At 39.1% G+C, this 27,459-nt stretch overlaps 1 protein-coding gene across 3 annotated transcripts in view; it reads left to right on the top strand.

Moving 5' to 3' along the window:
* Window positions 1-27,203, top strand: part of gsk3bb (glycogen synthase kinase 3 beta-b) — a 33,628-nt gene extending 6,425 nt beyond the window's left edge. The window contains exons 1-11 of one of the 3 annotated variants that reach the window (XM_083523140.1): window positions 1,970-2,080; window positions 9,752-9,945; window positions 12,879-12,962; window positions 19,593-19,703; window positions 19,810-19,940; window positions 20,270-20,376; window positions 21,348-21,445; window positions 21,832-21,927; window positions 22,247-22,433; window positions 23,545-23,643; window positions 23,840-27,203. In XM_083523140.1, coding sequence (XP_083379266.1) covers window positions 2,047-2,080; window positions 9,752-9,945; window positions 12,879-12,962; window positions 19,593-19,703; window positions 19,810-19,940; window positions 20,270-20,376; window positions 21,348-21,445; window positions 21,832-21,927; window positions 22,247-22,433; window positions 23,545-23,643; window positions 23,840-23,910 — 1,212 coding nt within the window. In that variant the 5' untranslated portion in view covers window positions 1,970-2,046 and the 3' untranslated portion in view covers window positions 23,911-27,203. Of the gene's footprint in view, window positions 1-1,969; window positions 2,081-2,591; window positions 2,843-9,751; window positions 9,946-12,878; window positions 12,963-19,592; window positions 19,704-19,809; window positions 19,941-20,269; window positions 20,377-21,347; window positions 21,446-21,831; window positions 21,928-22,246; window positions 22,434-23,544; window positions 23,644-23,839 lie in introns of those variants that run through there. The other 2 variants (XM_083523139.1, XM_083523138.1) reach the window with 2 other exon arrangements.
* Window positions 27,204-27,459: the final 256 nt, after the last annotated feature.

Raw genomic sequence — 27,459 nt, 5'->3', positions numbered from 1 at the left:
TTTAAGGCCATATCGCCCAGCCCTAACTTGAAGACATTTCTGGATGTGCACCTGGATGTTAATCCAGTCATGTGACGGGCTTCATGCAGAATGGAAACTCTTTATAACAGTAGCAGAAAAGAAAGTTCTCAGGACACTGAACACAAGGTCCCATAGTGCGTGTTCTCTGTTCCCCATAAATTCCCGATCATGCGGTGATCTGCATTTCGTTGCTTTTCTGCGCATCGCGGTTGTAACGATTGATTCAAGGTTTAGGGCATTTGTACAAACTGAAGCTTTTCTTCTTGGCGAAGTGCTGCTCTGTAGATGTTTTTGTTTGTTTTTCACGCTATTCTGGGTAAATGCTGAAGATGGACGTGTGTGTGAAAATTCCAGGAGATCAGCACTTGAAATACTCCAAACAGTCGGACACAACCATTGTCTCTGAGGTCGTATTCTTTCTACATTGTTCTGATGTTTTGACCTGTATCTGCATGACTTTCTGCGTTTTGCTGAGAAACATCCAGGGAAATGATCACATTGCATAACATTTGTCAAACAGTGAGTGGTGACTTGTCACATTTTTTTTTATACAGCAGGGGAATAGTGGGAATCTAAATCAGCCGACTCCAGTTAGTCTCTTAAAAGCTTATTGTCATCATATCTCAATATTAATCTAAATAAAATTGTTATTTTGTCCAGCTTTATAGGGAACTGCAAATTCAATTACTTCCTCTTCTCAGGGTTTATGCAAATTGTAGATAGGTTATTTTTTTTGTGTGAAAGTCCGTGTATGTCAGTAGCAATTACCACAAAAATGAGTAGACAGACAGAAGGACAAATCAACCAGACTATAAACCAAAGACAATTCCTCAACTTCCATTTGGAATTCAGACATGACCAGACCATATATATACAAGGTGTAGTATTGGACAATCCAGGCTCTCCCACGCTTTTCCTGCTAAACGAAGAAGAACCCTGTGTCATCACTGTAAAACAAACACGACCATAAAACACATATTAATGGACTGTAATGCAAAAAAATACAGCTTTTCTGCTCAGAATGCCACCAAAGAAAATCCCAAAATACTTAAACTGGAGGACTTTATATAACCACAGAAATCTGCTCTCGTCTAAACTAAAATACAGTAAACATCTCATCATACCACCTTGAACTTACCATGGAAATAGGCACTGATACTGGCATGGTATTAGACAGACAGAGATAAAACACGGACAAAAGTTTGTGAACATGAACGTAAGCTTGCTATTTGCTTTGCTATGTTATTTTCTTCGGCTTAAATCTTCTCTTCACCCCTCGCTGTTTTCTCCCCGTTCCTCTATTTTTCAATCGCAGCGTGATCCGTGTTGTATGGAAGCCCGTTTTTACCACATAAAAAAAAAAAAAAGTTTGCCGTCTTTTTCTTGTAAACATCCAACATTTCTGGTGCATCCATAAAGCTGTTGGTGGTGTATGAACGAGGCTTCATCTGCTTCAGCGTTCTCTCCAGGCATCGGAGGCTTAGCCGGGGTCAGAGCGCAGGGTCAGTCATGATAGAGTGCCCCTTGAGGACAGAGTGTTTAAGTTCATTGCTCAAGAGTGGCAGCTTGGTGGTTCTGGGCTTTGAACCCTGTTTTTTTTTTTTTTTTTTTATCCTGAGCCCAGATCCTTAACCACTTAGCTTCCCTAAATCAGGTGAAGGGAGATTAAACGTTACCGCATCCAAAGACAATTGTGTGCCAAATTTGTGATAATAGTTTGGGGAAGAACCACATTTGGCGCATAATTCAGGTGTCCTAATACGTTTGTCTACATGTTGTAAATGGATCTGTTTGAAGCCCATCAGACTGATCAGACACATTGTCTCGCTTTCAGTTCCTTATATAACCCTTTCCTATTTCTGTGAGCAGCCTCGAAGCAGACGTTCTTAAACTGGGTGTGGTTTAGCTGGAGGTGTGTGATGCCTGCTGCTACATTTCAAAGCCAGCGTGTGTTCAGACATGCTCTTTCAGACCACATCTTTTAAATAAAGTATATCTCTATCTAGATTGTATCAAAAGTCCTTCATGCAAACTGCTGCTGTGCATAAATCCTTCCGAGGTAAGTAATGCTTATTTTGGGATGCGTGTGTGTTTGTGTTCGAGGCTGCTTGTTAATCTGATCGGTTTTCGACTCCGAATGTCACGCGTAAAGCAAAGGGGCACAGTAACCTAAGACCTAAAATCCAACGCACGAATGCAAAAACGCTGACCGTGTGTGCGCACGTCAGAATGTGTGGGCGTGTACTCTGACCCCTCACATGACACGGCTCAGTCGATGGTTCGTGCTCTTTGTCCCCTTCCTTACATATACGTGCACGCACAGGAAATTAAGAAACGTAATCTGCTTAGAAAGGTCCAAAGGAAAAGAATATCACAGCATGCGGTCTTGATAAAAAAAAAAAAAAAAAAAGCACAACCTTAATTTTCACTCCGTGTTTATTAAAAGCTTCCCCGAGCTCTTTCCTAAAGTATGAATGAACTCTGCTAGGTTTCGTTCTCTCAGCCTCACAGCTTTGCATTTTCAGGCTGGTCTGACCAGTTTAGAATTTTTATACTAGGTGAGGTAGTGCTAGCAAGCAGACCGATCTTCATGTCTGTCGCAGTAAGGTCGTTTTCACAAACGACATTACCAACGAGCGCAAGCGTCTGTTTTCCTCTGTTTTCTTGCGCTCGAAATAACATGACTGCGCCTGAACGCACGCAAGGTCAACATAAAGACAAAGCCGCAACCCATGTGGCTTCATGGTGATGATTTTGAAGGAATTGTGTTTACTTCGCTAAGAGACAATGGGGAGTAAAGAGTGCAAACCCTTAGACAAAGGTGGGTCTCCTGCTAATAATAATAGTTTGATAAATCTGAGATTTCTTCGATCTTTTTGGATAAATGGCTGAAATATTCCTGCTTAGAACTGTATTCGTGAGACTGTCGGGTTGTCGTTCGGAGCGTCGCGTTCTTAAATATTAAAATTGTGCATCCCGGCCATGTAAAACCTACAGGAAAATATTGTCAGTATTGAACCATGTGATATTGTCCACAAGAGTATGGAGTATGTGTGTACTATTAAGGTTATTGAGTATGAACATTTGAACTGAACATGTTCCCCCATCATTGGAATTCCAAAAGCTTTGGTCACCTTTAAACCCACTGAAAATTCCGATGCGTTTTTTCCCCCCCTGGATTTTCTGAATTTGTAGATATATTTAAGTGTAAATTCAGATTTTTTTTAAATGTAGACACGACGATCATGTTGCCAAAGGTTTAATGAGAAATGGAGGTCTGTGTATGAAACCAGTAGGATGGGAAAGTTTTGGCAACGTTTTTCCACGTGCTTTTAATTCTCTCGATGTGCATAAAGAATGCACTTTGATTACGTCATCGATTGCGGTCATGTTGCTGCTGCTTCTACACGAATTAACCGGCCGTAATTCAACCCGTTCAGTCAAGGAACACAGTACAAATGTGTGCAAATCTGTGGTTTAATCAAATCATGTGACTGAGCAAGTTTTTTTATTTATAGTGATCTGACGGAGACGTTGTTTTAGAAGCTGGTGTATGAGTCAGTTGTATTGTTTCTCTCGCAGAAAAAGATTTCATTCAGTATGTACACCGATCAGGCCTAACATTGATATTATAACATTATGAGCAGTAGATATCACTGATTATCTCTTCATCATGGCACCTGTTAGTGGGTGGTGTATTTATTAGGCAGCAAGTGAACATTTTGTTCTCAAAGTTGAGCGAAAAAAATGGGCAAGCGTAAGGATTTGCTCGAGTTCGACAAATTGCGACGATAAGACGACTGAGTCTTATCGTGTGAGATGTTCCTGGTCTGCAGTGCTCAGTATCTATCAAAATTGTTACAAGGAAGGAACAGAGGTGAACCAGCGACAGGGTCATGGGCGGTGGTAGACAGTAACAAAGTAAATAAAATTTGTTACTCTAATGAAGTAGTTTTTCACGAATCCGTAGTTTGCACTAGTGGTCCCCAACTCCTGGGCCGTGGGTCAATTGGTACCGGGCCGCACAGAAAGAATACATAATTTTACATTATTTCTGTTTTATTTATTATCTGGTTCTGAACGATGTTTTATTTTGCAAAATTCACCACATCTGTCTATAACTCACTCTTGATGTATGTCATGATGTTTGCCTCGGTCACATGTCTTTCCAACATCCGCTACCTTCTTAAAGCTGCTCCGGCCGCTAACACATAATGCATTACTGCTAAATTCAAACTCCCAAGCGAGCAACATGAACAAAAAACAACACTGTGGATTCACGTTTATTATTATATTTAGAAAATATCAGTTTTTATGCTCGTATCATTTTATTTTGTTGTATTCATCAACAAAATAAAAATAGTGGCTGACATTAAACTGGTTCGTGGTGCAAAAAAGGTTGGGGACCGCTGCTTTACACATTTCAAAGTCAAATATCTTACTTTTTACTCGACTACATTTCAGGAAATCAGTCGTTCTTTTTTTTTTTTTTTTTTTTTTTTTTTTTTTTTTTTTTTTTTTTAAACGAGTGGATAAAAACTGGTCAAGTACGCAGCAAGCCATCGAATCAGTGTTGAGCCCGCAGTCTGTATTAATCCTTTGGTTGCTGCTCGGCATCTTGCCAATTGTTTATTTTTACCGCTCATTTGTACGCTCACATCCATTATTATATCATGTCAAGGTCAATAAACCTGGTTGGGACTCAGGAGTGCTCACCCATCGCCCCGAGACGTTGGTGGTTGTGGTTTCTGACTGAAGAACTGACAAACCCTGGAGTGACGTCACAGTACTCAAGAGAAAGTTTAAAAGGAGCACTTTTACTGGAGCAATATTTCACCTACTGTATCTCTACTTTTACTCAAGTTTCCACCACAATGTTGTCCATCAATCATATATTAAAGACCGGTTAGAAGGCATGCCAGGCATTTTTCCACACTGACCTGAACATTTCCTTCAAGGAAGCTGAGGTGCATCTGGGGCGAAGGAGAGACAGACAAAAAAGTCTGTGGGAGTCTTCGCTGTACTCTGCAGTAGTGGTGGAACTTTCTCTGCAGTGCGGCTGAAATCTCGTCTCCATACTGTTGCGTGGAATGTTTTTGTCCAGTGTCGGTGATTTTCCTAACTGCATCTATGCTCAATGTTCAGTGTAATGTTGCAACTATTTGCACCACTTTTTTTTTTTTTTTTCTGTTAATAGAAGTTTTATTTTGGCTCTTCATGATGCAGGGATTTGTGGTTTCCTTGTTATCATGATGAGCTTTTAGAGTAAAGGAGAAGAGAAGCTTCTCACAAGCTCGGTTCGTTTTTTTTCTAATGCATTCATCGTTCTGAATTTAACGTTCAACTTGCTTTTAAAAATACACGAAATGGACAAAAGTTTCTTTTTTTTTTCTTTTTTTTCAGTCAGACGTGGCTCTTCCCCAAACTGTTGAAAGTTGAAAGCCCTCGATTGTAGAGTAAGTTTTCGGATAAGGTTGCATCAAATATTCTCTTCACTCAAACTAGGAGATCCAAACCTATTCTATTAAACGTTGGCGTGAAAGATCTTGAATGGCCTGCTATAGAGCACCAACCTTAATCTTTATGACCACCTGACTTTACTAACGCCCTTGTGGATAAATGAGCACAATATCCACAAGCACACTCCAAAAATCTAGTGGAAGCTTTAGTCACTAAAGTTTAGTGCTTTAAAAAAAAAAAAACAACCCTCTAACTTTAATATAACTTTGAAAATAGTTTGTTTTAATACTCTGTTGTCCAGAATTTACAATTTTTACAAATCAAGATATGATGTTTATTCAGTCGGAGACACTGCGTCTTCATTATTATGTTCATGTTTGTGTTGTGCCACCTATGATCTTTTAAACGTAGCATATACTGCGGTTGTACAGAGACACTTCAACTATAGTCAAATTGAAACAGAAATCAAAGTCTGATTTGCCGTCGTACCAAAAGAATGTAAAATCTCTGGATAATCTCGATGTGTGAGGCAGTGAAACGAAAACAGTTTTTGTGTCCGGGTTGTTGTTGATAAACACTTTCTGTCTGTGTTTCTATTAAATAAATATTATTGAACTTTTTTTTTTCCCATAACAATTTTTTTTAAATGTACAATTTGACCCCTCTCTGAAATTTATTTATTTAAATTAGTTCAAATTAAAACTCATCAAAGAGCATCTGTAAAAATGTCTCACTGCTACTGATGAAATCAGTTTGTTCTCTTTATTCGGCCCTTAGGGTGTACAAACTGCACATTTATCGGCGTGAATCATTGTGATTGCTCTTCAGATTTGCTCATGTGGAAAAAATGAGTCATTTTCTGAACACCATTCAACAACAGTTGCGCCGTCACAAGCACCGACGCGGAATTTTCTGGTCTTCGTCAGGAGAATCAGGTGGTCATGACGTGTATATTCATTACACTGGAGTAATCGGCCTACAATCGTGTATGAGCGATCCTCACTGCCTCAGTGTGTGTGTGTGTGTGTGTGTGTGTGAGGCTTTAGGAATGTAAAAGTGGAAGGATTGTCTTTGTATGACTCGTTCAAAATTTTTTATGTTTCAATGACTCATCACTTCATTCATGCCTGAACAGGGGAGTGGTGGATCTGTCACACACTCGCACACCTATTTCCTGTCCTCTGGGGCAGGAGAACATTTTGTAATGTTAAATGTAATTATATTTAATTTAATATTTTTTTAAATTTAATATTTAATTAATTATATACATAAAATTGAAGTTTCGGTACAAAATGCCTGCTTGGTTAAATAATATATGAAATTATATTATATATATATAAAAAAAAATAAAAAAATTAATGAAATGAACTTTATTATATTGATTAAATTGAGTAATCGTTCAAAAAGCACTAATTGGTTTGATTCAATAAAGTTAAATAAATGGAAAGATTTAATGAAAGTGTACATTTGTTAGACCCCATTTGGGTAATACAGGTGTGTTTTTTTTCTTTTTTTTTTCTTTTCACATTTAATATTTTTAAATATTTTTCCATCCTTCATTTATTCACTCCCTCATTATGCAGAATGGTCAGGGTTTCCTCCTTTTAAGAGAAAATATAAAATATAAAACGCAAAAGAATCCGTATTGCTAGACTGTCGTAAAAACTCACGCATGCTCAGGGATTTACTCACGCATGCTCTCTTCAAATCGTACATTTATTGTTGAAAAAAAAACAAACAAAAAAAACCTTTACACATCAGGCTGCATCACATGACCCGTTCATTGATAATTCTTTTAGAACCACTTACTCAGGTTTTTTTTATTCACTTTGCATATTATAAACTTCAGACTAACGGTCAATGGAAATCATTATAAATGCGTTCGTACTCATTTCTTTATTAAAATGACGACTCTACCATGCCAAAAGTCAAAAGATCTTAGAATAATTCAACACTGAGTTATACAAAATCTGTCATGTTTAATATCTTTTCACCCCTGCTGTTTTATACCTTTATGTGATCTGCCAATAGGTGAATCAATTGTTTATTCTTTTTGTTGACTCAGATAGACGAGTATACAGACAAGTTTGAGGCATTCAATCGATTTTTTTTGTTGAATAAAGGAATCATTGACATAAAACCAGTATAGATACAGTGTGATCAATCTCTTCAAACCAGTTGGTGAGAACTCTAGCTTGCTTTCAGCATTTAACGAAGCGCTTTTCCTTTTTACTGTCTCAAAAAAACATGCAAAACATGTTATTCTCTGCTTTTGCCATTGTTCATGAGCACCAATGTTTATCTTCTGAATGGTGAGAGTTTATTAGTGTTAGGGTTGCAAAGGGGTGGAACATTTCCAGGAAATTTCCAGTAACTTTCCATGGAAACTTCATCTGGGGAATTTTTTTGTAATATTCCAAGTTGGAAACTTACCAGGGACTTGAAGGAATTTATAGGAAGTAATTTGATTGACTATCCTGCAAGATATATATATATATATAATTTTTTTAACTATATTTGTTCTCCTTTTATAGTGTAACCTGCAATTTTGTAAATTCCCAAATAATTCCCATTTTGAAATTTCATGGAATTCTGCAAGCCTAATTAGTAACAGGCTTTTTTTAATTTTTTTTATTTCTCAAACGACTGCATGTCTTCGGAGAAATGACGCTCCTCGTCCCACATGTACAGTTCCAGTCTCCTAGTCCGTGTGCCATGCAGCATTGAACCTCCTCTGGCAGCTCAGAGTCTCAACACCCCACTAAGAAGCTTAATTTTTAATTTGTCACCAATGTGTAGAATGAATGAAAACGATTGGCTCATAAAACTATTTTCACCTCATGCGATCATGTTCCAGCTCATGCTGCCGTACCGTTTTTTTTTTCCTCCCTTTTGCGTTTTTCCTCGGATGACACGTCTACAGCTTTGGTGTTAAGTTGTGCGCGAGTGTCTGTTGAATTACTGCTGGTGCTTAACAAGTACCGATCCCACTGCTGCATAAATAGTTAGTCTGTGTGTGTGTTTTTATTTCATGCCAAGGACTGCATTATGGTTCAGTCAGTGGAGTAGGGAGGAATTTCTTTTTGTTTACAGCTTGAGGGCAGTATATCACATCGTACAATAATTGTACACCCCAAAACAACGTGAATATCTGATCACGTGACGCTAGGCGACGTAAGCGCAGTGTACACGTTAACGGACAGCATTTTACTGATAATAATGATAGGCAAAGACCAGCAAATGGCAGACTGTTGTTTTGTGGAAGTGGTAAAGAAGCAGAAATACATCCTTTGCCGCAGCGAAGTGCTCTGCGTTTTCCCAAGCAATTGTTTGGTTCCTGGTTTCTGTACTAGATCAGTGAGGACCAAAATCGCGTCCTTGCACTTGTACAAGTCCTAAAATAATAGCCTCCCTGTTTATTTTTGGAATCGTGTGTGTGAAATTGTAATCCTGCGAGCAATCGCAGAGACGATAAGGCTACAGTCTAATTTGTGCTGCTTCATTTGAGCTCCTGTGTGTTTGCAAAAGAGAGTTTAAGAGAAATGAGTACTGATGGCGCAGTGAAATATCGCCGCCGCCACAGACGAAGAATTATGCATTTAATATGGAAACATTACGGAGAGCGTTTTTGCAGCCATCCTATGCGTAGTTTGTTTAAGCGAACGCAATGGCCGAGATTTTTCTCCCTGTTTTTCTGCTATAACGTGGCCCCCAGAAGCAGCTGCTTTGTGTCCTGAATTGAACGTCTCCCTTTTCCACAATGCTGATCCAGGCTCATCTCACATCAACACATGCAGCTCGCTTCATTAGTATGTAAAACGCAAAACCTGATCTCGGATTAGCACACCGGCTGCGAAGACGAGTGTTAATCATGTGACCGGAGATTCACTTCTTAGATGGCTGGTATTCCGAGGAGGGAATATGTGCCATCCAGGTCGTGAGCGCAGGTGTGAACGTCTCATTACGTCTCTCCCTCTCTCTGTCTCCTGATTACTGAGCATCCCAATTTTCACCTTTCAAACACTAATTTGCGGAAGAACTTGCTCATGGGGGCCGGCGTGAATTGAAATCGCACTAAAAACATAGATTTTGCGTTTGGGGCGCAGAATCCATTCTGCCCCCAAACGAACATGTAGTAACACTTCACGTGATGGGATGAGAAGAGCCGTGTTTTAGACTAATGGTTGTATTTATTAAAATGATTGTACATTGTCAGTGATTTGCTTCCTAACAAAGCACAAATCAATATTAAAACGTTTTCTCTTCTCAGGAGATAAGGATGGCAGTAAGATGACGACCGTCGGCGCGACCCCCGGCCAAGGTCCCGATCGACCTCAGGAGGTCAGCTACACGGACACCAAGGTCATCGGAAACGGCTCATTCGGAGTGGTGTACCAGGCCAAGCTGTGCGACACTGGAGAACTGGTGGCCATCAAGAAAGTTCTGCAAGACAAAAGGTTTAAAGTAAGGATGGAGTCTCGACCGTTTTTGCTGTGGAGGAAGATCAGGATGAGACGCTGAAATTCTTGTTCTGAATAAACTTGAATTAATATGTGATGTCTTGAGGAAATGCATGAACCACGAATGAAGAGCAGCACATAAATAACTGAGTCTAGTTAATCTCTTGAAAGTTTAATTCATTTTTATTTGTAAATCGCTTTTAACAGTGAGCATTCTTATAGCAGCTTTACACAGAAATGTTCTTTATAAGTGTAAGTACTTAGTGTCATCGTTTTTTCAATGTTAATCTTATTATTATTTATACTTTATAAGGATCTGCACATTCAATCACTTCAACTCTGGAATGTTTCTGCTAATTGTTCCCATGTAGATGGGGAGGTTTTGTACAATTCTGTGTATGTACCTGGCAAATACCAGTTCTATAAAAGTACAGACCAAAAGTTTGGACACACCTTCTCATTCAAAGAGTTTTCTTTATTTTCATGACTATGGAAATTGTAGATTCACACTGAAGGCATCAAAACTATGAATTAACACGTGGAATTATATATGGAATTATATACATTACATAAAAAAGTGTGAAACAACTGAAAAATGGCATATTGTAGGTTCTTCAAAGTAGCCACCTTTTGCTTTGATTACTGCTTTGCACACTCTTTGCATTCTCTTGATGAGCTTCAAGAGGTAGTCACCTAAAATGGTTTTCACTTCACAGGTGTGCCCTGTCAGGTTTATTAAGTGTGATTTTTTGCCTTATAAATGGGGTTGGGACCATCAGTTGTGTTGTGCAGAAGTCAGGTGGATACACAGCTGATAGTTTTACTGAATAGACTGTTAGAATTTGTATTATGGCAAGAAAAAAGCAGCTAAGTACAGAAAAACGAGTGGCCATCATTACTTTAAGAAATGAAGGTCAGTCAGTCCGAAAAATTGGGAAAACTTTGAAAGTGTCCCCAAGTGCAGTCACAAAAACCATCAAGCGCTACAAAGAAACTGGCTCACATGCGGACCGCCCCAGGAAAGGAAGACCAAGAGTCACCTCTGTTGCAGAGGATAAGTTCATCCGAGGCACCAGCCTCAGAAATCGCAGGTTAACAGCAGCTCAGATTAGAGACCAGGGCAATGGCACACAGAGTTCTAGCAGCAGACACATCTCTACAACAACCGTTAAGAGGAGACTGTGTAAATCAGGCCTTCATGGTAGAATATCTGCTTTGAAACCACTGCTAAAGAAAGGCAACAAGCAGAAGAGACTTGTTTGGGCTAAAGAACACAAGGCATGGACATTAGACCAGTGGAAATCTGTGCTTTAGTCTGATGAGTCCAAATCTGAGATCTTTGGTTCCAACCACCGTGTCTTTGTGCGACGCAGAAAAGGTGAACGGATGGACTCTACATGCCTGGTTCCCACCGTGAAGCATGGAGGAGGAGGTGTGATGGTGTGGGGGTGCTTTGCTGGTGACACTGTTGGGGATTTATTCAAAATTGAAGGCATACTGAACCAGCATGGCTACCACAGCATCTTGCAGCGGCATGCTATTCCATCCGGTTTGCGTTTAGTTGGACCATCATTTATTTTTCAACAGGACAATAACCCCAAACACACCTCCAGGCTGTGTAAGGGCTATTTGACCAAGAAGGAGAGTGATGGGATGCTGCGCCAGATGACCTGGCCTCCACAGTCACCGGACCTGAACCCAATCGAGATGGTTTAGGGGTGAGCTGGACCGCAGAGTGAAGGCAAAAGGGCCAACAAGTGCCAAGCATCTCTCGGGGAACTCCTTCAAGACTGTTGGAAGACCATTTCAGGTGACTACCTCTTGAAGCTCATCAAGAGAATGCCAAGAGTGTGCAAAGCAGTAATCAAAGCAAAAGGTGGCTACTTTGAAGAACCTAGAATATGAAATTTTTCAGTTGTTTCACACTTTTTTATGTATATAATTCCATATATAATTCCACGTGTTAATTCATAGTTTTGATGCCTTCAGTGTGAATCTACAATTTTCATAGTCATGAAAATAAAGAAAACTCTTTGAATGAGAAGGTGTGTCCAAACTTTTGGTCTGTACTGTGTGTGTGTGTGTGTGTGTGTGTGTGTGTGTGTGTGTGTATATATATATATATATATATATATATATATATATATATATATATATATATATATATATATATATATATACAAAAAACCTAAAAAAAAAAAAAATTAAAAAAAAAAAAAAAAAAAAATATATATATATATATATATATATATATATATATATATATATATATTTATATATTTAAAATATAAAACATATTGATTTATTTTTATATTAAAATATATATTTTTTTAAATCTAAAATATCAACGGTTTGGCCCAAGTTCCTAGAGTTTTTTTATTTATTTTTTTAAACAAAAATTTGTCTGGTTATTTATATAATGATGAGCACGTTATTTATATTTGATTATTGTTAGATTTATGGTTTAAAACATTTCCAAGCCTTTTGTTCCTGTAATTGTAGCTTTCAGTGTCCTACACTGATATTGGCACTTGGCACATAACAGCAAAGAAGTCTGGAAAAAAAAATATTTATTGTTTAACCCTTTGTTGTTAAATATATGTGTGGCTCAATTATTGGCCCCCTTTTAGGTAGTGCTTTGTGTTATTCCTCTTTTACTGAGAATCTTCTATAATGCAGAGTAATACTACAATAATAATACATGGCAAGGAATCTGAGACCATTCCTCCTTACAGAATTGATCCAGATCCACAGTTTTGTTTCTTTGATCAAAAGATTAAGCACATTTTTTTCTTTTTATGTAATTACCACAGATGCTACTATTAGTGGAGAGCGCTGTGCTAGCTAATGTTGTAGTGTCTGTCATGTGCTTCAGTGTTGTGAATTGATTAGAATTTGTTTCTTTTTTAATCCCTGTCAATTCTCTCTCCAATGCAGAATCGCGAGCTGCAGATCATGAGGAAGCTGGACCACTGCAACATTGTACGTCTCCGCTATTTCTTCTACTCCAGTGGGGATAAGGTGCGTGTCTCTCTTTTTCTTTTCTTTTTCTTTTTTTATCCTGTCTTCTCTCTTATGTAATATTTAGTTTACTTTGAGTGGCAGTGTAACAGCAGGTGAGACATTTTCATTCAGAAAATAGTTTATAATAAAGAAAACCGTGCTATTGGCATCCTCAGGAGAGCCATGCAAGACTACAGGTGCCCCAGTTTGATTTTGAAAACGAGTTTCAGTGGTCCTTGATGACCTTCTTTCAGCACTGGTATGCCATGTATTTTTTATTTTATACTGTAACAGAGTGTGAATTTAAGTATTTACACGTACTCCAAACTAGGACGTCTGTATAGAATTGTTTGTTAATATGCACTCTATGTGTAACTTAATCCCAATTTTGCAAGCATGCAGGGAGTGTGGTTTAGTGTCCAGTGTTTCTATAACAAGTAGAAGTGTGTGTCAGGTCAGCAAGTTCCGCTTTTTTAATCACATTGTGTTTGGTTTTAAAAAAAATAATAATTATCTCAGTGTGATGAGGGATGTCGTAAATAACATGAAATGCACACATTATACATTTACATTACGTTTACTGTATTTGGCAGACACCCTTTTCCAGAGGGACTTACATTTATCTCAGCTTTGGGCTGCTTAAGGGCCTTTCTCAGGGAACCTGGAGTGGTAGCCTGACCATGGTGTGGCTGGGATTTGAACTTATGACCTTCTGATCCCAATTCGAATATCTTAACCACCAAGTTACCACCTCCCCCATTATTATTACATTATCGTCATGTTATAATCATAATACATTATATAATGTATTATTACATTATTATTATAGATTATTGATCGGTATCATGCACGTACCAGCACTGAAAGCAACGGTCTGGAAATAAGTGTGCAAGAAATACAGGTTTTCTTACAGACTTTTCAGAGAAAGATTTGTATTTTATATGCATTTTTGTTTTTTTACCTTATATTGGAAATTTCATTTTAACTGTCCTCGGATGGTTTACATAATCATGATTAGCATTTGGGACAACGAGCCAGGGTTCCTCCACATTTTGGAAAAGTACGAAAGTGTGATTTGAGTGATTACCAGGTCTGGATTCATATGAAGTAAAGAACAGAGTATTGAAAATTGTGATTCCATACTATTGCGCTATTGGAATTGGATATAAAATTAAGGATTTGTAAAAAATATTCCTTGTTTTTTATTTTTTTGTTTATCTTTATAAAACAAAGGCTAATCCGTGAACATTTTTAAAAGCTCCGCCTCCACACTTTCTCTTTAAATGGTTTACCAAAAGTCGCTCGTTCACACCGAGACGTCTGAAAACGCTTTCATCCCTGTACCGCGCACGAGCAAAACACAAGATGACTCGACCCGCGTCATTTTCGCCTGCCGTTTATATACTTTCCATCCTTTTTTAAATGTCAGGCCAATGACTAAAAATGCGAAAACGGCGTATTTACACGTATTCCGCTTTGAAGAGCGTTTTCTGAAATCGAAGTTTTCCCCATCTCTGTGTGAACTGAAGGTCAAAACGGAAAGAGAAAACTAATGCATTTTCAAACAAAAACGTTTTAGTGTGGACATGGCCATTAGGTGTAAATCGACTTCAGTTACGTTTTTTTTTTTTTTTTTTTTTGGCAGTTTCTTAGTGAATTGTTAATGAGCAATGCTTCTGTTGCTGTAAGACTGAAGTCTTAAAGTTTAAAAATGTTAGTAAATTAATAAGATTGCACTGTTTTTAAAATTGCAGTTTTGATCAAATACTCTACATTGAACGTGGTATACAATTGTTCAACATTAGCAACAAACATCCGGCAATTATTTTGCAATATGATTGCAATCGTCAGAGATTCTGACATACAGATCAAGAGATTGTTATGTAAGGCATGTTGTTGAAATTTAAAATATGGTCTTAAAAAATCTTTACGATGATTAAAAAATTATAAGAAAATACGTAGTAGCCCTGATGAGCTGCTTCTTAGTGTATTTTTACCTGCTATGGACATGGTTAAAGAAGACCCATTTGTCATGACCCTGGTTTTGAATCCCCCCCAAAATTCACCTGAAACCAACTGTGACCAAGAATAGCCAAAAATCTGTCATTCGTGTGGCACCTTTTGGCTTGTCTGTGTGTTTGCTGCTTATGCAATGCTGCTCCTAGCACCGCTTTGAAAGTGGAACACATTGCTGTGTCATACCAGTAGCCATGCTTGTCAGCAGTGGGTCTTCAGGGGAATCCCATCATGCCATTTACTCAACCCGCAGGGGCTCAGAGGCATTTGATTGGCAGGTGGTTTACATGGGAACAGCCCTATTTTTAATCTGGGAACATCGGTTGACGTCAAATAATGGCTTTAGAGGTTTCCATTTGGCCGACACCTAGAACAACATAAATGTAAGAGAGGATTTAAAGGCTCAGCTGGTTGTGTTCCTGACTGTCATGAAATATTCTGTGCATTACTACAATTTGCTACTTCATAATCACAGGTTTGCTTTCACACTTTTTTTTCTTCTGAATTCTGGGACACTTGGGAGGCATCTGTCTGTTTAATTAGAGTTATACTATCTGGCCAAATGTTTGTGGACACCTGATCATTACACCCGTATGTGGAATTTATACAAGATATTCCACAAATTCTGTAGAACACGACTGTCTAGGATGTCTTGTGACCCTGGAACCGCTTTGGAACATTTTGTTTCAGTGACGGCACAAACGCGGTGAGTTCTATGAAGTCATCCCTCCTTTACCTTGAGCCCCCCAAACACCCTTGGAATGAGCTGGAATACCGACCGCACCCTTTACCCGTCATCAGTGCTCGACCTCATTAACGCTTTTTTAGCTGAATGAGCACAAAATTCACACGGCCACAGTGAAAAGAAATCTAGCAGAAGAGTGGAGGTTTTATGTTACAGCAAATGGGGGACTGAATTTATAATGGGATATTCAGCAAGAGGGTGTGATGGTCAGAAGTCCACAATCTTTTTGCCATATAATAAAACATTTTTGGTACCAATCGTCAAGCAGAAGTGATTTTCGAATGATTGTTATTGTGCAGAAATGTTACAAGCCAGCAGCCGTACGCTAATTACGCTAATTACACTAGCCTCGAGCTAATTACAGCGCTCCAGTCCTATGAAATTCTGCTTTCATAGATCAATGAGGCATTGCGTCTCCTCCGATCGTAACCCTTTCCCTGCCTCTATGAAATCCCGAATTAGAAAGTAATGCCACAGAAATCCTGTCGCTGTATATGCAGAGCTCTAGATTACTATTTTCAGTTTTCTGGACCGCTTTCAGACTCGACAACAGCTTTCACACGTTATCAGAAGTACCATGGCAAAAGTCCCAGAGTGTGGAAATGACCCAAGACTTCCAGCATGGAATGAACATGGATGCATTGCACGGTTGCGGCCCAGGGAGTCCTGCAGCAAGCAGAAAACTAGAACACACCCAAAATAGAACAATATTTCTTTAGACTTTTATTTGCGTCTGTTTTGGAAAAGATGCAAGATGGAGATCCCTTTCAAGGCGCTTTACGTCTCTAGATTTATGCTTAGTGAAATAAAGCATGGTGTCAGTATGCATTATTTCACCAAAAAAAAAATATATATATATATAATTGGAAGCTGTAAATTTCAGAAAGCAAAGCAGTCAATAAGCAGGTGTCTGGAAGGTGTAAAATGTTGCGAAAAGCCGATAGTAGCGAATGTGAACGGACTTGTGGGAAAGTTCTCGTCTGGCTGACTTGACTGAGTGCTCTGAACCCAGTGACTTCCCTGCACCCCCTAAGTGCAGCGTGCTGCTGCTTTTCCTGGATAGCTAGAAGCCTTAGCTCACAAACCATGATTAGAATGGGATTTATGATGATAGGGTGCACACACACACACACACACACACACACACACACACACTCGCATGCAGTTATCCAGCTTGGCAGAGCGCCATAGCCAGTGTACTCAAAACTGATTCTTGCTTACTCGGTGTGTATACGACAAGGAAGAAACGCTCTGTATGCACACGGTAGTGGAATTTTGACGATTGGCACAGTGATGGGGGTATGACCCGTCACGTATTCAGAAACACGCCATCCTGTTTTGTTTCTGCTCTTTGCTCTGGAGAGAATGAGATAATACAGAAAAAGGAAGAGGTCTAAAATTGGCTTGCATAAGTATTCCCCCCCCCCTGGACTGTCTAAATGGATTTTAATTGGGATTATTTGATCTGGAGCTACACACAAAAAAATGGGACAGGATATTTGATCTAATTATCAAAATGATTTACAAACCAAAACATCCTGGTTAACATGAACTTATTGTACTGATGACCTCAGTATTCAACTATCAGATATTGGAAGGATACTTATATTCCTTCTTACTCACCATTTATTTATTTATTTTGTTTAAACAGTATATTGAGTCAGAAAGTCGTGACTGATGTGATAGAGATCCAGGAGAGAGACAAGGAGAGATCTGAAAATGGGTGATTGCTTAAAACTAAGCAGATTTGAGTAGTATGAGAGAAAATGAGTGAGTTGAGAAATTAGTGAGTGATCAATTGGGAAAGTTGAGATGTGTGAGAGAGAGAGAGGGAGAGGGAGAGAGAGAGGGGTGGGAATGTTATAAGCAACACTAGTCATGAGAAATATGAGAAAGAGAAATGGGAAAGGGGAGATTACCGGTAAGAGGATAAGGGCTTTGCTATTTGTATTATATTTTGTTTTGTTTTACATATTGATGTATTTGGTTTCCTGAAGTGCTACTCTTGAAGTCAACTATTTGCCATTCAACATTTGCTTCCTTCGTTCAGTTCAGTTGGTTCATTTGACCTGTCTGGCCTTTGTTTTCTAAGTGTAATTCTTCGTTTCTCTCACACACACAGACACACACAAATCTAATCCTGCGTCTGCGGATGACACGCGGCTGCTCGTTGTAATCACGGAGCATCTGTGCCTCGACGGGCCAATCGTACGCCGTCGTTCGGCGCACACCATTAAGATGAGCCAATCACATCACTCTACGCAAACCGTCCAGCCAGTAGGAGAGTAATTGTGGAGCTGCTGTTGTGAGGCAGAAAGTGACTCATCATCTTCAGTCGGGGTTTTTTCTCCCCCTGGCCACGCAGCAACAGGAGGGCGTTTTATATATATATATAAAAAAAACACAAAAGCAAGCGGTAAAATCATAGCAAGTGAAAGATTTCAGTGACCGTAACCATCTAGCTGCATACACACAGGTACTCCATATATAGAGACGCACTTTGTCCCCACAGACAGACAATTACTGTGACACACAAGTAGTTTGACATTGTGATGAGTCTTACGCCCCGAATTCTGAAAATACACTGAACATCAATGTTATATCAGCGTTTCTAATTTTACAGTTATGATCAGTGATGCGTAAGCAGGAAAAGCCTGGTTCATTACACCGATCTTGTAAGTCAGTAAAGGTATTTGAGGAGCCAAAGGAACACGCACAAAAATATCTAAAGCACTTAGTATAATTACAGCACTGCTCTTCCATAGACAGATTTCCAAATAGAAGCATTTATAAGTATAAGCACATGAATGGCACCATTAGCAATATATATATATATATGTGAAGTTTCTATCAACAAAACTCAAAGCAGTTACACTTGGTTTATTTGTATACTGTTAGATTCCACTCACTTAGCTGTCGGTAACAGATGTATCAACGAAAGCAACCCTACTGCAAGGGCAGTGAGCAGCATCATAAAACATCAGACAAAATAATGGAGCTCTGTTGCCTTGATCATCAGCCGCTGTCTATTGTGCGAGTCAAGGGGGTCCTACTTGGATTCACTTTACACTAGACCAGGGCGTAACCAAGAACAGGCTAATAAGTTTTAATACAGCATTTTATGCGTATGTCGCACAAATCGTGAAACTTTTTCTTAATACACATTGTTTGATATATATATAGTTTAATAAATTCTACATGAGCAATACAAGGCTTCAAATAGACCCGGCAATTGGTGATCGTGTCGGAGATCGCATAGTAATCTAAAAAACTATGAGAAAAAAACATATCCCACTATGAGAACCATTGCTCTTAAAATTAAGCGTATTCGAATCGTCGTCTTGACGATCCTGCCCTTAAACAATACGTTTACAAAGTGTGTGCGGGTTACACGTTACGCAAAAGATGTGCGTTACCGCGAGTGGGGGTGTGTCCCGGCGTGAGAGTACAGGAATGCAGCGGGGCAAAAAGTAAACGAGAAATAAAAGAAAGCTCTATCTGTTGAACCATCGCCTGTCGTCTCTTTCTCCCAACCCGGAACCAGATCTGTTACAGATTTGTCGTATCAAATTATAGTGAATTTAACCGAAAATCTTGCAGATAAAATATTACCATATAACAAAGGTTCATTTCTTTCTTTGCTCTTTTTTTTTTAACTCTATAATGCCGATTTAAAATTTTTAGTAGATCAATTCGGAATAATCGAAACGATCTTTTAATAGAAATGTCACATTTTCTGCTATTTGTTTAGTTTTTCTTTAAGTTCTAATGGTACTCAAGGTCCCTTTTAATGAAGCCTTATAAAAAATATATACATTTCATGTGTATTTATTATTGCCTGATTTTCTTACCTAATTTTTTATTTGTAATTTTTTTTTGTCTGGCAGAAGGATGAGGTGTATCTGAACTTGGTCCTGGACTACGTTCCTGAGACGGTGTACCGAGTGTCCCGCCACTACAACCGAGCCAAGCAGATCCTCCCAGTGATCTACGTGAAGGTCTTTTACATCTTTCATTCTCATGGAATTTGGTGAAAAGTGATGCTTTATGCAACGGCAACATCATCCGACGAAAAATGAAAATAAATTGCTGTTTGCGTTTCAGCTGTACATGTACCAGTTGTTCCGAAGCCTGGCATACATACACTCGTTCGGCATCTGTCATCGAGACATCAAGCCCCAGAACCTGCTGCTGGACCCGGAGACTGCTGTGCTAAAGCTCTGTGACTTTGGGAGGTGGGAGGGGAAGAAAAAAAAGAGAACTAATAACAAAATGCCGAGATTTACAGTCCGTCTCTTTAAAGTTCTGCAAGTCAAATGGACTGAATTCCAGCTCTTCATTTTTTTTTAACTACATATCCAGTCACCTTGACTTTATTCTGATGGACATTTTATGATCTTTATAACTGGCGGCCTTAATTCAGGAACCTCACCCCAGTAGTAAAACGAGAAACATAAACCCACAATTACTGTAATAAAGAGTAATATCGGTTGCAGTGGTGACGAAGAATAATTTGCCGTAGTAACAGTATTTTTTTTCCTCTTTTTTTTCTTTCTCCCTGCAGTGCTAAGCAGCTGGTACGTGGTGAGCCCAATGTCTCCTACATCTGCTCTCGTTACTACCGAGCCCCAGAGCTCATCTTTGGAGCTACAGACTACACTTCCAGCATAGGTATCTCCCTATTTACCATTTATCTACTACCAGTCTACCACCAGTGTGTCCCAACAGCACATCATTTATCAAGCTGGATAAAAGTTTGTATTAAATCATTCGTAAGATTTTTTCAAGTAAAACATGGTATGGATGCTTTATGTATATAGAAACTCGCTAATGTGAAGCTCAATTACAAATTATACAGTGAATAATTTATATTTGTGTGTGTGTGTGTGTGTGTGTGTGTGTGAGTGAGTGAGTGCGTGTGTATGTGGATATACGTGTGTGTTTTTAAAACCTTTTATTTTTATATTAATTTCTTAAAAGAAAGCATTCTACATTAAATGGACAAAAGATTTGGGACACGTTACCTTTCCTGCCATTTGTGGTTCTAGTACAGGGTTTCTTTGGAGGCTAAATATTATTTTGCGTTTACTTCAACTTGGAAACCCAAACCTGTTCCTGCATGGCAATGACCCTGTGCACAAAGTGAGCTCCATGAAGATATGGTTATCATGCTTTGGAGAGGAAGATCTTGAGTGAAGCTCTGATCTGAACACCTTTGGGATGTAGTGGAACACTGGCTGCACCCCAGACCTCCATCACCTCACCTACATATCAATACCTCTTGGCTGATGAACACAAATGTCCACAAAGACACATTAAAAGATCCAGTGAAACATCTTCGCAGAAGAGTGGAGGGAGAAGTAAAAGCAAATTAGGACTAAATGTGGAATGCGATGCTGAAAAAATCACATACCGTAATTATGACCAGGTGTCCGCAAGCTTTTGGCAGGATAGTGTGTTTAGTTGGAACAGAAATAGTGATCGCATATAAAAGGAGTTCAGGTATGTGTATAAGCAGTCACTCAGCAGTGTATCTGCTGCATTCCTGGAAGATTTAGCTTAGGAGGTGATCATTTCACCACTATAAGAATATTTCTATCTTTAGTTCTTGTTGTGTATGTGATCATGTCTCTGTTGTGTAGACGTTTGGTCAGCTGGATGTGTGTTAGCCGAGCTGCTGCTTGGACAGCCCATCTTCCCCGGCGACAGCGGAGTGGACCAACTAGTTGAGATCATAAAGGTATGCTTCAATTATTATTTTTATTAATATTATTAAATCTTTCTCAATTCAGAAGTTGCTATGCAGTTTTGAAAAACCTTGCTGATAACACGCTTGGATTAAACTACCCAAGATCCTGCTGTGGTTTAGATCGACATCCAAATAAACACCGTCAGCATTATTTACAGGGGATCTATGATTTGTTTGCTCTTTGGTGCTCATTGTAATATATTACCGTTTCTATAGTAACAGCTTATTCGCAGGCACTCGTATAGTCGGAATGATTAATGTAAGAAGTCTTTATCATCGGTTCATTCTAATAGTAGAAACTTCAGGATGTGCTTATTTGTAATCAGCGTTACAATATAAAAGGAATGAGTTCTGAATTCATGTATGCACACGTTTAGGTGTTGGGGACTCCCACACGTGAGCAGATCCGTGAGATGAACCCCAACTACACAGAGTTTAAGTTCCCTCAAATAAAAGCCCACCCATGGACTAAGGTGAGTCAGCGTTCATATAAAATTAGGACTTTTTTTTTTCTCTGTCTTTAATTTGCTGAAACACATTCATATGCTGATCATGTCTGATGGCTTTTAAAACCTGTTGCCAATGTCGAAGCGCCCCCTTGTGGCTCTGCGGTCATGATTCAGTTTGCACAGATATATCTTTTGTTTAATTTATTACATGTCAGTTGGGAAAACCAGTAAAATAATAAAAAGAATTGAACAAAACTACAGAACTGAAACATTAAATTCATTTAGATTTTTTCCTCCTATTTTTGATGATATATAATGTTTAATGATATAATGTTTGTGTTAGGTGTTTCGGCCAAAGACCATTCCAGAGGCAATCGCTTTGTGTTCTCGGTTGCTGGAGTACACACCCACGGCACGTCTCACTCCTCTGGAGGCTTGCGCACACACCTTCTTTGATGAGCTACGCACTCCTCCTCTAAAGCTCCCAAACGGTCGCGACAGACCCCCACTGTTCAACTTCACCACGCAGGGTATGATTACAACAAACATCACATGTGAACAAACCGCACTGTTGTTATACACAGTCTCTCGTGAACCTATGGCAACATCAGAGCCAATTTTTGGGTTTCTGTATTTCAGCTTTCATTTCCTGATAATTAGATTTAAATGTGTTAAACAACTTTTTAACAACTCTATCTTTAGGTGAGCTGTCGTATAAAACCAGTTTTAAAGTGTGTGCATGTGAACAGCACTTAATATTTGGTTGCATTTTGAGACATTGTCTTGCTGCCTGCTGAAATTTTTGAAGTTTTATGCTCTTTATGCCCGATGGGTCAGGACTGTTTTCGGAAGCAAAACGAGGCCCAACACAATATTAGGCAGGTGGTAATAATGTTATGTCTGATCAGTTTGGCCGTAAATTTATGCCTGGCCGGCGTAAATCATCAATAAATATTCGTTACAGATGCAGCCATGCAAACCACGGCGCTACCTCCACCAAGCTCGACTAACGATTTAGTACGTTTTAGACCATGAACAGATTCTTTCTGTGTTTATACTTTGGAGGTTTTTCTTTACAAAATCCAATATGCCCTTCTCAAGCCAGAAGTAGAAATAAAAAGCTATTTATTATTTAAACTGTCGGTGTCCTAACAGGAAACACTTGGGCATCAAGAAACGCTCGTCAGTCACACGGGCCAGTGTTTTTGGTCACAATATGCCTGGGATCAAAATAAAATATGTTCCAAGTTGTTTAACACATTCATATGTTAATATCCAAAAATGAAAGACGCAATTTTAATCTCCCTCCTACTTTTCTCATCCCAAACCCCAATGTCTTCATTATCTAGTAAAAACACTTTTGGCTTTTTTGTAAACGTGTCTGTCTTAGTGCATTCCTGTCTGGTTTATTGGGAACTTCTGTACACCGTCACATTCATGAAGTTATCTAATCAACAAGTCATGTGGCATCACTTCAGCACTTGTGCAGAAACAGGGCAAGAACTTTGGACCCCCAACCCCTTCAAACCATTGTGGTGGTGCCACATGCACGTACATGTTTAGATAATTGCAGGAATGCACAGTAAAGTAGGTGATGTGTGTGTGTGTGTGAGATTAACGATTGCTGGTCTCGTTTGTCAGAGTTGTCCAGTAACCCTTCGTTGGCATCTACACTCATCCCTGCGCACGTCCGCAACCAACCCGGAGCCTCCTCTCCATCTAATGCCTCTTCTACTGCAGGTTAATGCTACAATTTTTCTGTGCATTTCTTCTATACAGAATGTATGACATCACTTCCTTAAGCAGAATCTAAAACAAAGAGGATTGTTGATGTGGTTACATTAACCCTAATCCTTATTTATTTTTTATTTTTTTTATATTTTACATCGTAACCTAATATTTATCAGCCGTGTGTCCTTTTTTCTCTCGCTCTCAGATCCCAGCAGTGGCGAACGTGGCCCAGGCCCGAACGCCGCCTCTGGATCCGCCCCCAACCCATCGACCTGAGCACCACCTGCTCCTCGACAGGCCAATCCCATGCTGCTGCTCATTAACCACGCCCACTCCCCCTAATGTCAGGGGTCGGGCTATGAAAAAGAAAGAAAACACACACAAAAAAAAAAAAAGATATGGATGAACCAACTGAACTTTATAACCTTCTTCCTCCCACCCTCTCAACTCCTTTTGTCATTTTGATTCTTTTCGTTTGTTGTTTTATATTTATTTATACTAAAGGACAGAAAGGATGTCTTTTAAAAGCCTCTTCTCATTTCCAGGCTCTGGGAGAAGAGCGACGGACTATGGAGAAGTTTAGATGATAATATATATATAAATCTATACATGTTTGCTTATAAAGAGATGCAGATATCTAGACCTATGAGTATGCTACGACTTTCTGTGCGTCTCTCATGATTGCGTTTTTTTTTTCTTCATTTGGTTAAACCACAGTAGCATTCGTTGCTGCGTGTATTGATAGGAAATGCAGATTTGAGGCCCAACACCGTGGCCCTTTGCCTATTGACCCAGGCCCCATGAGAACAAAGTATGAGGCTGCCTATCTGTGCTCCTCAAAAGAAAGGACACTGTCAGCAGTCCTTGGTGTGGATTATTTTCTTCCCCCCAGCTTGTGGATAAACTTTTTGGTTTAGCGCTGATCTGAGGCCTGTGTGTGTGTGTGTGTCTGTGTGTGTCTGTGTGTGTGTGTGTTGAAATAGGATCAGCATCCTCCTGTCTGTTAAGCGACCAAAACCGATCCTAGAACAGAGACGTTTAACACGTGTCGCTGTTGATTTGCTCACGGTTAAGGTAATGTATCGAGTTGGATTCGATCACTGATCCCAGATCAGCTTTAAAGGACTACTACCACCGGAAACGTAAATGGTGAGAGCAGTATCCCCAGGCTTCACACGTAGTAGGTTCTCATGTATGATCTTGTGAATGATGTAGCTTTTTTTTCGGGTTTCTCACGCTGCTTCATTAATTTCTTTATAAAGTGTCCATGTTGTTTATCGAGGCAGTATAGTTTTTGGTTTCCTTCGCCTCGCTAGTCTTCCCATCGTTTACTCTGTACAGCCCCCAAAACGCTTGTATGTGAATTGCATACAAAAATCCAGGTTCTGTGTGTGTGTGTGTGTGTGTGTGTGTGTGTGTGTGTGTGTGTGTGTGTGTGTGTGTGTGTGTGTGTGTGTGTGTGTGTGTGTGTGTGTATATGTATGTGCGTGCATGGGCACGCATGCTGTATAACTACTGTATTTAAAAGAAAACCGACAATGAACAAAGGCAGAAATGATTTAATTGTGAACTATGGATGAGCCACTTCCTGTTAGCCGTAGAGTCCAAAATGTCTGAAAGACCTGTGAAGGACGCATCTGTTTAGTGTTTGTTGGAGTGTTTTTACTTTCATGTTTTTTTCTTTCTTTGTTTAATTTCTTGTCCTATAATCTAATTAAAGTAGGACAGGGTTTTTCCCCCCCCCTTATTTTGTATTTTATTTGATTTTTATATTACAAGTGCAACGATTGATGAAGGTGAAGACTTCTAGCCTTGAGTGAACTAGCATTAAGTTTGTCGTCTATACGATCATGCTGATTATTAAGCCGAATTGCAATGGCTGTAAACGTTGCTGATCCAAGAGCGTGCAATGGATCACAGCCGGTCGTTTGCTGCTGATCCGGGATCAGTTAACTGGTCCCGAGTCAGATTTCCCTGAAGTGCTGCTGGAAAGGTGCTGCTCTTATGTTGTATCATGCGCCGGTTCTCGCATTGTCGCCTGGGTCATTATTTTAGCTTTGGGCCAACGAAGTATCGCACATCTCTATTACGAATTTAGCATTATGAGTTAGCATGGTTTGTGAAGCATGACATCAGTTTATTGTCTACACTTTAAAGTTGTTTCTTTACAAACATCTTTACTACATCAATTCCAGTATATTTCGGCTTTCAAGTTCTAGGAGATTCCGAGTCTGTTGTCTAAAATGACTGCCCCTGTAAAATGCATTCAACTGCCCTATAAGGATTTGTACAGCAGTTGTGTGCGAGTTTTTTTATTACATTATCCATGCAACTAAACAAACATTTTATTGGATTTTCTTGGCTCTGATTGGAGAAAAAAAATTTTTCCCCTTCGTTTATTTCATGCTTAAAGTGAGTTTGCTAGACTGAGTCTCGCTTCATAATCCATGCGTTTTCGTATATATTCCTACAACAGGATGCAAAGCGTAAAATCTAGTCCTGGATGGCACAGTGTTTATTACAGTAAGATTTAGAAGATCTATTAAAATACAGAGAACGAACTTGTGGACATGCAACTTTTCTTGCTTTGAAGAATTTGTTTTTAATTCAATGCTGAACTACAGTCAGATCTGTTTCCTGTGACACTGCACTGATGCTGAGACTTTTTTATTTTTTGTATCTCCCCTTCCAATGGTGCTTATGTGTTACTTTCCCCATTCCTGCAGTGTACTTTTATTCACGAGAGACTCGGTGGTAACGGAACGACGCTCTTATTTTGCGCATTCAGCCGAAACAAGAACTGTTTTAATGACGTACTCGCTTGAGTTTTAGCAGTTTCCTTTGTTTGTGTTTTTACCCTCTAACCAGTAAGAAAGGGATGTGATCTCTGATGTACGATTTCATGTTCTGCAGTATTACCTAATCAAACTCAATGGCAATAAGTATTACACAAGTGGATGTTGGGATTTTATTTGTACTATTATTCATTTGTTTACAATGCTCTAACATGTGCTTTCAGCGGCACCCAATCAGAAGAGAGAGATGTCATGTAGCACTAAGTACATAATTAAAAAGAAAGAATAATTAGAACAAGAGTATGTAAATGCTTTCTGCCTGTAAAATCTACAGCCATAAATGTTGCTTTCTTTAAACGACTACGGAACCGATCACGTTTCTAGTTACGTTTCTTTTTGTCTCGGAACCTGTACAGGTTGGATGAACGTGATGAAATGGGGGGGAAACACAAGGTAAATAAAGTAAAATATATTCACTGCATATTTGGACACTTGTGTTTAGCTGTTGTTGGTTGTAAGAGACTTTGTACCTACAGACAGAACAGATTAAGATGTTGCTATTACTTGAATGCCTGTTGACAATTTTATTTAATTCTTATTTTTATTCCTTTTTTTTTTTTCCCACTCTAAACAGATTTGTTTTTCTCTCCTGTGATGGTTATGCTAAATGTCTCTCTCTCTGTAAATATCCCTTCCTCTGTGTAAAATGGTTCAGAGACGTAGTTACCCAGTACTGTCATTTGCATTGAATAAAGTGTAGGTTAGCCTGATAAAGGTCTATCATATTTTTTTTTTCAACTTTCCTTACTCGGTATATTTACCTAAATAAGATGTTCATATTAACCTCTGCCATATCTTGGGGGTGGGGTAATTTTACCACTGAAATACCATTAGCTGATCAAACATGACTTCATCCTGTTCAGAGAACACGGCAAAGGAAAGTTTCTCATCCTATCCTTCCTGTAGTGCTTCACACAAGCTGTATTTTAAAGAAAAACCAAAACTTGTAGTTCTTATCTGATGTAACCCC

Source organism: Silurus aristotelis (assembly GCF_946808225.1).
Source record: "Silurus aristotelis genome assembly, chromosome: 20".
In the NCBI taxonomy this organism is placed as follows: Eukaryota; Metazoa; Chordata; class Actinopteri; order Siluriformes; family Siluridae; genus Silurus; species Silurus aristotelis.
Note: the sequence above shows the minus strand (reverse complement) of the source record. Positions and strands in the feature narration are given on the sequence as shown.